The sequence below is a fragment of the Sminthopsis crassicaudata genome, chromosome 4 (assembly GCF_048593235.1).
Source record: "Sminthopsis crassicaudata isolate SCR6 chromosome 4, ASM4859323v1, whole genome shotgun sequence".
NCBI lineage: Eukaryota > Metazoa > Chordata > Mammalia > Dasyuromorphia > Dasyuridae > Sminthopsis > Sminthopsis crassicaudata.
This window is the reverse complement of record NC_133620.1, coordinates 117,118,456-117,131,049: the sequence shown is the minus strand read 5'-3', so window position 1 is coordinate 117,131,049 and position 12,594 is coordinate 117,118,456. Positions and strand designations below refer to the sequence as shown.

The 12,594-nt window shown below is 34.0% G+C and overlaps 1 protein-coding gene across 1 annotated transcript in view; it reads right to left on the bottom strand.

The window, feature by feature from the left end:
* Window positions 1-1,107: 1,107 nt before the first annotated feature.
* The window catches only part of IARS2 (isoleucyl-tRNA synthetase 2, mitochondrial), a 51,144-nt gene continuing 39,657 nt past the window's right edge, over window positions 1,108-12,594 (bottom strand). The window contains exons 17-23 of the mRNA XM_074309198.1: window positions 12,417-12,542; window positions 10,218-10,349; window positions 9,278-9,384; window positions 8,156-8,301; window positions 6,176-6,366; window positions 5,130-5,274; window positions 1,108-1,648 (exon numbers count right to left, since the gene is read on the bottom strand). Of these exons, the coding sequence (XP_074165299.1) occupies window positions 1,518-1,648; window positions 5,130-5,274; window positions 6,176-6,366; window positions 8,156-8,301; window positions 9,278-9,384; window positions 10,218-10,349; window positions 12,417-12,542 (978 nt within the window). The 3' untranslated portion in view covers window positions 1,108-1,517. The remainder of the gene's footprint in view (window positions 1,649-5,129; window positions 5,275-6,175; window positions 6,367-8,155; window positions 8,302-9,277; window positions 9,385-10,217; window positions 10,350-12,416; window positions 12,543-12,594) is intronic.

Genomic DNA, 12,594 nt, shown 5'->3' with positions numbered 1-12,594 from the left:
TATATGAGAATGCAATGTCACTATAAATATTATCCTTTATGTGTAACTCCTATTCCATTTAATTCTTCTCTGTATAATGATCTTGAAATTATTCTGAAAAATGCTACTTTTATGACAAATGCTACTTCTGAACTTGCTGCTCTGGATGAGATATTGTTAGCTATGCAAAACGCTACTATAACATTTGAAGATGAGTGGGAACGAAAAGAACATGATTTTATTAATTGGTGGAAAAATGTTAATTTCAATGATATCATGCATTGGCTAATTATAGGAGCTGTCGCTTTCCTGCTGTTGTTATTGATGCTTTGTATCCTCCCTTTGATATTTCGAGTTGTATTTGCTGTAATTCAAAAAATTTTGATTGAAATGAAAGCGTCCTATGCTTTAAACAAAAGAAGGGAATACAATTGTAACTGACCGTTGGTCAATGAGTCTGATGCCAAATATTTTTGGTCTTTTGATATTGTTTTTTGATACTACCACTCTTGATGCACTGTTTGTTATATATATATTTTTGATACTGTCATTCTTGGTGCTTTGTCTTCGCCTTTGTCACCCCAAATTGTGTTAGCTACAAAAGAAAGATCTTGAATTTTGAACCACTACCCTCGTATTAAACAAAAAGGGGGAATTGTAAGGGACCTAGAACCGATCTTCCCTGTGCGGAAGGGAGACGCCCTAATGTCAGTCATCTCCAGGATGTGGTTCCGGGTCGACTAATAGAGCTACGTGTCAGTAGATGCGGGGAACTATGAGTTGCTTGGCCATATAAGGAGAAAAACGGCTAGGCATTGCTAAAGGAGCTGGCCCCGCCCACGATGGGAGGAATCGGGGAGGGTCCAAGAAGATTCTGTATAAAAGTAGGGAACAGCAACCGCTGGGGAGACATTTTGGGTGCAGACAATAAAGAATAGCTCTGCTACATGTTGGCTCTCTGTTTGCTTATTCCCCGCTCCTGTCTCTGGAGCGGGGCCGAGACATCCGAAGGCTGGTGATAGCATGAAGCGTGCAGTAAGAAACTTTCAGTTTCTAGTGAAGCTGCAGGGAAGCAGACCCACAACAATTAATCATCTTTCAAATAAATGTAACTGCACAGCAACAAACTCAATAATAAAGAGCTTTATTTTCAGAGATAACTCTGAATACATTTGTTAAAGAAAATATTTACAAAATATAAAGCATTTTGAACTGACCTATACATTTGAAGGCAGATTGGATTAGAGTCAGGGTCAGTAATCTATATTTAGGTTTTTATATGAAAATTTTGTCACATGAAATATTTTATAATACTGTGATTTTCACTTTCACCATCATCCATATCTTCCATTTCACTGGAAAAATAATCCAAAATCTAGACAATGACTAGCAGAGGTTCAAGCCTGAACATAAAATCTTTCAAAATTTTATTCCTTACCCTTACCCTCACTGGCCAATCCAGATAAGCTACTAGAAATTTCAAAGCCAGAGACCTTTTGCTTTCATGTAAAGAGTGTTTTGCTTTGTTAATTAGCTTTTCAAGCAAGAACTTCAGTGCAACGGGGACAAAGTTCATTTGGAGAATCAGATGTGTACTTCCAACAGCGGGGACATTTTTCTTTGGTAGATGGTGTGACAATGACTTTATATGAACTCTCTTCACGAATACCTATAAAAGGAAAATAGGTGGTAGAATTACTGATAGCTCATTTTACTCAGAACATATCTCCCTAAGAATATTCTGATGCAAAGGTATAGCAGAAGATATTGAAAATGTATGCCTAGAAAAGTAGATTGGGCTAGACAAATAGATAATGTGAGGAAAAGCAATTTGATTGATGTGCCAAGATGATAAAAAAAAAAAAAATGAAAAAATTTCAAGCAGGCAAGTTAAATAGCTATTCTTTGACGAATTTAAGAGGATAATAATCACATATAAGATGCTTATCAGTGGCAGAAATATTCTCAGAGACATCTAAAGTAAGCAACAGATTTAAATTACATAAGGAGAAAAGGAGACACAAGAGTGCATTAAAATCCAGGCTAGGCAGCTACCCATGCTTTGAGGAGAGGTCCCCTCATCACCATGAAACCTGAGGTTGAAGGGCAAGAAGATTCTGGAATTTCAAGAGAAAAATGAGTTCAGCAATCAAAGAAAAGACTTGTAGAGCAGGAATAGCTTAAGAGAGTTAAAAGGAAGATTCCCTAACTAGTCCTTTTTTCCCATTCTGCCTTAAAAATTTCAGACATGTCTTGTAAGAAGAGATTATTTTCAGCTACTTAAAAACCTCACTCTTAAGGTTTTGTCTTTTTGGTTCACTTAACTTCGCAGCCCATTGTCCTTGCCAATAGAGCCCTCTTTGTTGGCTTTATTGCCTCACATCTCTCTTCCTTCCAAATGATTTTTCATATCTCTACCAAACAGGTTTCCCAAAACTCAAATCTGACCATGTTACTTCCTTCTTAACTTCTCTGAGAATCAAACTGGAGGCAGCACACTTCAGGATCTAGGGAGGGCCTGTGAGAAGGCATGGAAGTGGGAGACAGCATCAAGCTTGTTGCTTGGCGACTATGGGAGCTTGGCCATTGTAACTAAATTCTTGGGCTAGAAAGATAATTAAGTGGCAAAGGGGATAGAGTGCCAGGCCTAAGTCAGGAAGAGCTCTGTTCAAATTCAACCTCAGACACTTAACTAGCTGTGTGACCCTGGGCAAGTCACTTCACCCTGTGTGCCTCAGTTTCCTCACCTGTAAAATGACCTGGAGAAAGAAATGGCAAATGACTTCATTGTCTTTGCCAAGAAAACCCCAAATGGGTCATAAAGAGTGAGACATGACTGAAATGATTCATCAACAACTACAATAGAAAGATAAGGATGGGGTTTGGCCATGAAAGGTTATAAAAGTCACACAGTCAGATTTGATCTGGGAAGCAAACTACTCATGGTTGTTTATTAGGTAGGGAAATGACATAGTCAGATATGCACTCTAGGAAAATCACTTTATCAGTAATATGGAAGATGTATTAGAATGAAGAAACCTGAGGACAGAAAATCAATTAGGAGACAATAAAAAAACCACAGGCGAGAGATGAGGTAGAAATGACAAGATTTAGAACAAGGATGACACTGATGGTGGTATGCTCAGCAGAAACAATGAAATGAAGAAGAGACACGTTTGGGGAAACTGAAAAATTTTGTTTTTCATATGCTGAACCTGAGATGCCTCCATTTAAAAATCCTGAAGGCAACAGAAGATATCCAATCAGAACACAGGTTAGATTGGCATTTAGAATTAAAGTGGCAATGTGATAATTAAACCTATGGGAGCTAATAAAATCACTAAGTGAATGAGTATAGCAAGAGAAGCAGGTCCAGGAAAAACCTTAGGGTTCACCCACAGCTAAGAGCATGTTATGGATGATTAACAAGTGAGACTAAAAATCAATGATCAAGTGTTGTCGCTGTTGTTCAGCTGTCTCAGTTCTATCTAACTCTCTGTGACCTCATTTGTGGTTTTCTTTTTCTTTTTTTTTTGCTGAGGAAATTGGGATTAAGTGACTTGCCCAAGGTCACATGATAGTAGCAAGTGTTAAGTGCCTGAAACCACATGTGAACTCAGGTGCTCCTGAATGCAGGTCAGTGCTCTATCCACTATGCTACCTAGCTGTCCCACATTTGGGGTTTTCATGGCAAAGATACTGGAGCGATTTGACCTTTCCTTTTCCAGCTCATTTTATAGATGAGGAAACTGAGGCAGGGTAAAATGACTTACCCTAAGTCACACAATTATTAATAAGTGTCTGAGGCCAGATATGAACATAGGAAGACAAGTCTTGCTGATTCTAGGCCCAACTTTATAAACTGGGCCAGCTAACTGCCCCTAGTGGTCAAGTAGGCAGGAGAATAAAAGCAGTATCAGAAAAACCCTGAAAAGGAGAGCATGCAGGAGGAGAGAGTGGTCAATGACAAGTGCTGCAAAGAAGCCAAAATGGAATGAAAAAGAGATGTCAGATCTGGCCATTGAGATATCACCAGTTCAACTGGTGAATGGCTAAACAATTACTGGTATGTACTATTGTACTATGATAAATGATGAGCTGGTTGATTTTAGAAAAACAGAAAGCATTGCAAAAAATAATGAAGAGTGAAATGAGCAGAACTTAGAAAATATTGTATACAGTAATAGCAATACTGCTCAAAGAACAATGGTGAATAACTAATTGTTTTAACTAACAAACAATTAATATTGAGTTATATTATAAAAACTCAACTACAAAGGACCTATGAAGGAAGATGCTATCCATCTCCAAAAAAAGAGATGATAAATAGAAGTATGTGTAATATATTTTACATATATAGACTTGACTGTGTTTAAGTGATGGAGGGAAAAAAAATGCACAACACAGAACAAAAGAAAACTCAAAAGGAAACAAAAAAAGTAGCTGTGTAGTATTAACTGCATAATTTAAAAGTAAAATGTGAATAAAAATTTTTGGTATCACATTAAATCCTCTTTTTTTTGTTGTACTATATAGGTGGAAATTTTTTTTGGTACTTTTGTATTTTAATTTTTGTATTATTTTGTAAGGACAAAATGAATTAAAAAACAAACTATAATAGATAACTTTGGAAAATGCAGTTTCAGTTGAATAATACAACCATACAAGTTTCCCAAGCAAATAAGAAGATCCTATTTGGCATTTTCTTCTATACCTTTTAAGAAGCTATTATTAGTAATGTATTCCAACTATATTACAAGTCTTTTTGTAGTCTGATTTTAGAATCTGATCATTAAAATTTCTATGGGAAAATTATATGCTTCAAATTCTTTTATTCTTTTATTTTTTTGGGGGGAGGAGGCTGAGGCAATTGAGGTTAAGTAACTTGTCCAGGCTTACACAGCTAGGAAGTGTTAAGTATCTGGGTCACATTTGAACTCAAAACCTGACTTCAGGGCTGGTGCTCTATCCACTGAACCACTTAACTGCTCCTATGCTTCAAATTCTTAAAAATATTTCAGAAGTGACTTAACATGACTTAATTCTTTTGGAATAAAATCTTTTGTTAAATTTGGAGGGTATATATAGTATTCTAATTGATTCCTTAGATTTCAGTTATATCTCTTGTTAGCTGTATCTCATGATCTTACCTTCTAAGTTGATTTCATAACTCCCTTTAAGTTCAATTGCATCTCCAGAGATTGCTATTGAATCTTGAGCTAACAGAGATGTTTGTGAAGCCATCATTAGTTCACTTAACTGAGACATACCAGAGGTTTTTTGCTCATGTAGCATCTGGAAATAAGAATTTGACATAGTCACTACTATAATTATTCAAAAATTCTTTATAACAAAAATACAAAGGAAAACAATGAATTCTAGACATTGTTTAGGTTGTCTCTATGCATTTTTAAATAATAATAGTATCCTGTCCTCATTCTAATGAATACATCAATCATTACTAATACTAAAGGCTTTAATCAAATATAATTCCAGTAAATTTCCTTGTATAAAGAAATTAGCATTTCAATTCAATCCTAAGGACTCTCCCCTTCTCTTCCCTCCCTGTTTTTTGGCCAATAATGATCACTGCTACCAATCGGAGATTATACAAGTCCTTCCTGAGATTTAGCAGTCACTTTTTTAATTACAGAAAATGTAAAAATTACCAAATTCACAATTTTTCATTCTATTTGAGATATCTTAAGCTAGATCTTTAAATGAGTATATTTTTAAATTAAAGTATATTCTTTTTGACAGAAATCAACAGTAACAGTATTTTCTACCTATTTTTACCTATCACTGAGGTAACAATGAAAAAATCAAATGCCATTTTAATACTCATTTATAAAATGGAAGTTAACTTGAAAAATGCAAAGAGAGTTACAACAGTTCCTAATTATTGTCTAGATAGATTGTAACTACAAAAATTTAATTTTACAGACAGGAATTCCTATGAAAGGCAAGTAACTAAAGCAACCACAACATAGATTAACATTTTACAAGAAAAGCAAAGCCTGGAGCAGAATTGAAATGTCTTAAATTTTACCCATGAATAAAATTGTACTGGAATAGGAATTCCAAGAAGTTCTTCAAACTGATTTCAAATGAAGTACAGCAACTGTTACCATAAAGATCTATGGAATAGTTGAAAACACTAATGTTATTTCAAAAGAAAGAATGGTAGTCCACAAACCTCAATAATTTCAAACAGTAGTCCAGGATCGATCACAACAGTAACATCATATTCCAAAGAATTCCTGCCTGGGATGCTTCCAAGAAATGCGTCTCTCATTGCACATGCTGCCTCCACTGCTTCTTCTAGCCCTGGTTTCTTCCAGAGAGTACTTGTAGTAATCCATCCAGAACGAAATACACTCTTGGGTTCTTAAAGCAAAACAAACAAGCCCTTCATAAATTGCATTTATTCATAAACTTTATGCTTATTACTACAATCTATGTAACAAGTATTTGATAAGCAAAATAAGCTATACACACAAATAAATATGATGCAAATCGAAATATGAGACCCTATGAGAAAAATGTAGACCAGATCAATTGGAAAGAAATATCTTTCCTCAATTAGGAAAATGAGGAAATCATATTTCAATGTGATTGGTTTCCTTTGTAATTTTTATTTCATGCATTTACAAATCTGACTCGGAGAAGAGGGTCCATAGGCTTCATTAGACTGCCAAAAAGGCTTATAGCACCTAAAAAATTAAGAACTTCTCCTTTAGAGAGAATTTATGTTAGAGAGCAGTGAAGAATCACATAGGATGAAGATAATAGCAGATATTTATTCTGGTTTTAAGGACTACAATGTGCTTTAAACAAATTATAATTAGATCCTCCTAACAATTCTCTAAGATGGTTATTCTGCATTTTTCAGATGTCAAATCTGAGGCAGACAGAAATTTAGTGACTTCATTCTAAAATCTCACTTTGTAGACCTAAGAAAATCACTTTTCTGGGTCTCCATTCCCTTATTAAAAGGAGGTAAGATTTGAAGACCTTCTAAATCTAAGGTGTTACAAGCTTATTCGAAGAGATAATAAGGGGGCAGCTAGGTGGCAGCTAGGTGGCGCAGTAGATAGAGCACCAGCCTTGAATTCAGGAGGACCTGAGTTCAAATGTGGTCTCAGACACTTAACACTTCCTAGCTGTGTGACCCTGGGCAAGTCATTTAACCCCAGCCTCAGGAAAAAAAAAATTAAAATTAAAAAAAAAAAAAAAAAAAAAAAAGAAGAGGAGATAATAAATGAGATAAAAATTCTCCATAAATTACAATGTACTATGTGAACTTAAAAATATCATAATTATCACTAGAACTTTTCTTCAGTTTAAAATGTAAAATTAAGGGGCAGCTAGACAGAGCACCAGCCCTGAAATCAGGAGGACCTAAGTTCAAGTCCAGTCTCAAGACACTTAATACTCCCTAGCTGTGTGACCCTAGGCAAGTCACTTAATCCCAATTGCCACAATGGGGGAAAAAAGGAATAAAAGTGTAAAATATAGAGAATTAAACAGTAAGGCAGGCTATATTGCCTTAAGAAATCACCAAGTTCCTGTTAAGACTTCAAAAATTCCTTCTAGAAACCAATTAATCGTTTTTTTTGGGAAAAAAAAAATCAATATTCTGCTAGTGATGTAATATGACTATTAGACATGTGAAAAAAATTTCCTAATAGTTGAAAATGGTTATCACCAGTAATCACTTGCCTAGTATGCTTGTAATGAGGTGCTTTGGGTGTCCCCTGGGAACATGCACAGAATGAACAGACATAAATAAGCTGTGATCTGCAATGCTCCAAGAAAAATCCAAAGCACAGAGATCCGAGTTTTATGACAGAGTTTTGAGTCTGAGTGATTAAGAAGTTTTTTTATGAAAAAAACATAGCCTGTCTTAATCTTTTTCTCTCTTGGAAGTTGCTAGTAACCTGTGATAATCGAAGCCTTGAACATAGAGAGAAAATGAACACACAGACTTGTGGTTCTAAATCCTTGCCTCCCTAGAAATGTGTACAGCACTGCCCCCTAACTTCTGCTTTTAGAGTTCTCATGGCACTTTCACTATACATGATCATACTTGATTCTTACAATAACCCTGTGTGGCCATTAAAACTCAAGGCTCTACCACTAAGTGATTACTATCTATAAGCAGAGCACTTCTCACCTTTCTCATAGGGGATGTGCTGGAACACCTCTTCAGCCAAATGTGGGAGAATGGGTGCAATCGCACGCACCATTACATCCAAAATCTCAGCTAATGCTGTCTGACAAGAACGCCGCTTGAGATCCTTTTCTTTTTCACAATATAGCCTACAAAAGAATAATATATTCTGAGCTTAGCAGTTTTCACAAACTAGGATTATTAAGACAAGTGAGATCCCTGTTTATTAATCCTTTATGCTTCCATTTACCCTTTAACAAATCAAAGATTATACTGATTATATTTACCAGTATTTAATGTCTAAAAGCAGCTATCTGCTGTATAGAACTGGTGACAACCTGTTAGCAGCCTATTCTAAGTATAACCAAGCAAAGCTTCTCATTGCCCTTCCCACCCAAACTTCCTAATTAACACACCTTTACTCTGGTGTATGTCCTCTGTCTCCATCTCATTTTCACTTTTAGCTAAAAGTCCTATTAAATGATAATAGTTATGTGTTAGCCTTTCTCTGTGTTAAAGAGGTACAGTAACACATCCTATAGAGCAATGCTTTTTAAGTTGTGGGTTGCAACCCCATATGTGGTCATGAAATTATGATTTATTATCAGTAAATATTTGATTTGCATATCTTTATACCTGGAGTCATGAAAAAATTTCTTGGGCAAAAAAAGGTCCCAAGTGGAGAGTTTTAAGCAGTTTTGCTACAGAGAACCTGTTCCTTTAGGATGATCCCTGAAACATCCCCAGATTTATAACCATCAGTGGGCTTGGCCAGACTACATTCATAATGAAGTATTAGAGGAGAAGAAAGCCCAATTTTTAGGTTACGTATACTCTATCTTATTAAAAAAGTGAATAAATGAAGCTCTGATACACAAATTCTGAAAGGCAATTGTAATAAAATCAAATTGCCATCTTCTAATTTAAATAAGGAACTCTTGAATTTTGAGATGTTTGTTTCTATGTTTTTTTTCAGTATTCTCCTTGAATTACAGTTTAGTGATAAAAATGAAGGATTTTTTTTTCCTTTTCCAAGATATTTAATATCTTGAAATATTACAGGATAGATTCTTTAATATAAAATTAATAATTTCAAGCACACCTTCAATATCTAGGAATACATACCTATCTTTGATTACGCTGAAGTAAAAATTAGAAAGTTGGCTAGGGTAAAATGCTTGTAAATGCCGAATAACTTTCCCGAAATCATATTGCCTATAAGCTTCAGTAACCTGAGAGAAAGAATAAAAAAAAAGTGAAAACAATAGTGAAGATCTATATTGCAAGTAGTAATCATGAGCCAAACAATGTTGCTTCTACAAATTTTTCTTTGTTTGGAAAGGAAAACAAATTGAAAAATTTAGATAATAATGTTAAAGGGTTTCACTCAGCTCACATTTAATAGATATGTTCCTAATTTACATCTTAATAGGGAATAAAAGATTATGTATATAAATACTAAGATACATTGTTCTTTCATATCTACAAAATAGTATGTATTTAATGATAAAAACTGTATTTTTTACCTAGAATGACAGCTGTAATTTATTGCATCATCATTTCCCCAAATGAATGGGGATAATGCAATGGGAAGTTCAAGGCAAAATTACACCAATACACTCTGTGCACAGGGTAAAAAAACCTATCCCAGACAGAGCCACATTAACAAAATCTCAGAAAAATTTTATTTAATTTAAATTTAAAAAATTTCAAAACCAAAGCATATAATTTTCAATTATGAATAAGTGTCTTAAAAACAAAACTAAACTGCTTTATTAAGAGGCATTTGCTGAGAAACACAGTAAAATAAGTTTATATATTACTGCTATGTAGAAAAAAAAAATAGATGACCTACATAAGAATAAAATGTTGCTACTATTTCAGAAAGACATTTCTTCATCTGAAAGAAAAATAAGAGTATTACCCAATTCCAAAAGCTCTAAGCCTTCCCAGGGAGAAAGATACCAATCCTAGAGACACCAAACTACAGACTAATCACTTAATGTGATTGCATTTTTATCCAACCTCCTAATATTTATAGTGCTACACATAGTTAACAACATACCTTTTTTCCAAAATCTTGAAGTAAATGTAACATGTATTGGTCAATAATATACATCTCTTCAAAGGGAACAGTATCTGTTTTAGGATTAAAGTCAGCCAAATTTCCCAAAAGAAAGCGAAGTGTATTTCTTAGCTATAAATGAAAATAAACATAGAGCATGAATTTATTTTGTAACTGTTCATTATTTTCTCCCTTTTTCAGATTCTGAATTTTAAAGCACCCCAAAATGAGGATTTTTGCATACATACTATAGAGTAAAAGACATATCAAACTATAAATTTCTATTATATAGAGTTTCTTTTTTCTTTTTGACTATGTAATAAATTCAACATGAATTTCTAAATTGTCTTGCTAGACTGTGATTCCTTTTGGCTTTCCTTCTATTCACTTCCCAGTTTTTTTGGGGGAAGAGGGAACCCTATTCCTTATTTCCTGATCCCTTCCACCTGCTTCTTCTAGTTAAAAAAAAAAACAAAACACTTGCAGAATCAAGCAGAACAAATTCTCGCAGTAGCCATTCTCATTCTGCATTTTGATTTTTAATCATTTATTAAAAATTTATAGTAAACATTAATATAATTAAACTTGTTTACAACCATTTTTTCCTACAAATGAGATATTCCCAATAGGGAAATTACTTTCACTGATGCAAATCAGTAAACTCTCGCCAACTAAAGCTATTGGCATTGAGAGATGAACAAGTTGTCCACTGATATCCAACCAATGTTTCTCTGAGGAAAATCTTGAACCCAGACCTACAACACTGCCTCTCTTGAAACTATATATAAATAACATAATTATTTTCATTTAACATAATGTAAGCTCCCAGAAGGCAAAGACTGTTTCATGTCTGTTTCATATTTCCCAGCACTTAGAGTAAGAGGGTAAGAAAGGGATACACAGAAAAATGAGTGAAGTAAAAATTGAATAGGGTAAATTATCTCACCTAAGAGGTGGGAAAGAAGTTTTATAGTAGAAGAGAAAATGATAGGGTGGTAGACAGTACATAAACCTTACTCTCATTGGAATTGGTTCAAAGAGGGAATAACATATGCCCTCAGTTAGGTACAGAAATCTATCTTACCCTACAGAGAAGGAGAAGGAGATAAGAGAAACTGGGAGAGAGGGCAAAAGGTTGGACGGATTGGGGAAAGTGATGATCAGAAGCAAAACACTTTTGAGGAACAAGACATAAAGAAAGATAAATGGGGGAAATAAGATAGGGGAAATACACACTTAAAAATCCTAACTTAAAAAAAAAATTTATACCATGTTTCTATAAAGGACTCAATTCTCAAAAATGTAGAGAAATTAAGTCATTTGACTGTAAGAATACAAATAATTTCCTTAATTGATAAATGGTCAAACGATATGAATAGGCAGTTTTTAGAAGAAATGATTTAAGCGATCAAGAGTCAAATGAAAAAATGCTCTAAATCACTACTAATATAAAAATGTTATGTACCTTCAAAGAACTGATATACATATCAAAGCACACTTTTAAAAAATAAGTTTTTTTCCTTGGGATTTTTTAGTTTGTGTTTTCTTTCACAACACAATGTGGAAATCTGTTTAACAAGATTGCACATGTATAGCTTATATAAAACTGCTTGCTTTCTTAGGGGTGGAGAAAAAAGAACATATGAAACTCAAAATTTTAAAAAACAAATGTTAAAAACTGTAGATGTAATTGGGAAAATGGAGGCAGTGACATGATATATGGATATAATACTGCACATCAGATATAGTAAATGTACTTGTGGGCTTTGGTGATCTAACTTTTTTCTCTTTCTTTTAAAAATCCAGTTACAAAGGGAAAGCAGGGAGGAGCACATTCAAAAATGTGCTGTAAAATAACTCAAAAATTAAAAAATGAAATAGCAGAAAATGTTGCTTACATTAAATTAATATCTGTTGCTAGCTACTTCAGAAATGTGTCATTGATATAAACGAGATAAAACAAATACATTAAGTATAAAGTTAAAGCAGCATATAAGTTATTACAAAAAACTATTATTTGTAGAGGCTAAACTAGCATGTGTGAAAACATACTAAAAATATTCTCTATAAATGCATGATAATTAGAGGACAAACTAAAATAACTTTCTAAACTTCTTTATATAAGAGAAAATATAGTTTTTAATTACAATTGTTTGGCAACTTTTTGCTTATAGAAATATACAGCTTAATTACTCTAACCTTGTCAATATTATCTCTGGCTGCATTAAGTATACGTGACCCGATTTTCACTTCGCTGAAGATATGTGATTCAGCTACCCACCACCGAAGGATATCTGCACCATAGGGAGGATCTTTGCTATGGTCCTTTTTGTGAGAAAAATACAAATTAGCAATACAAATTATATTATTAAAAAAA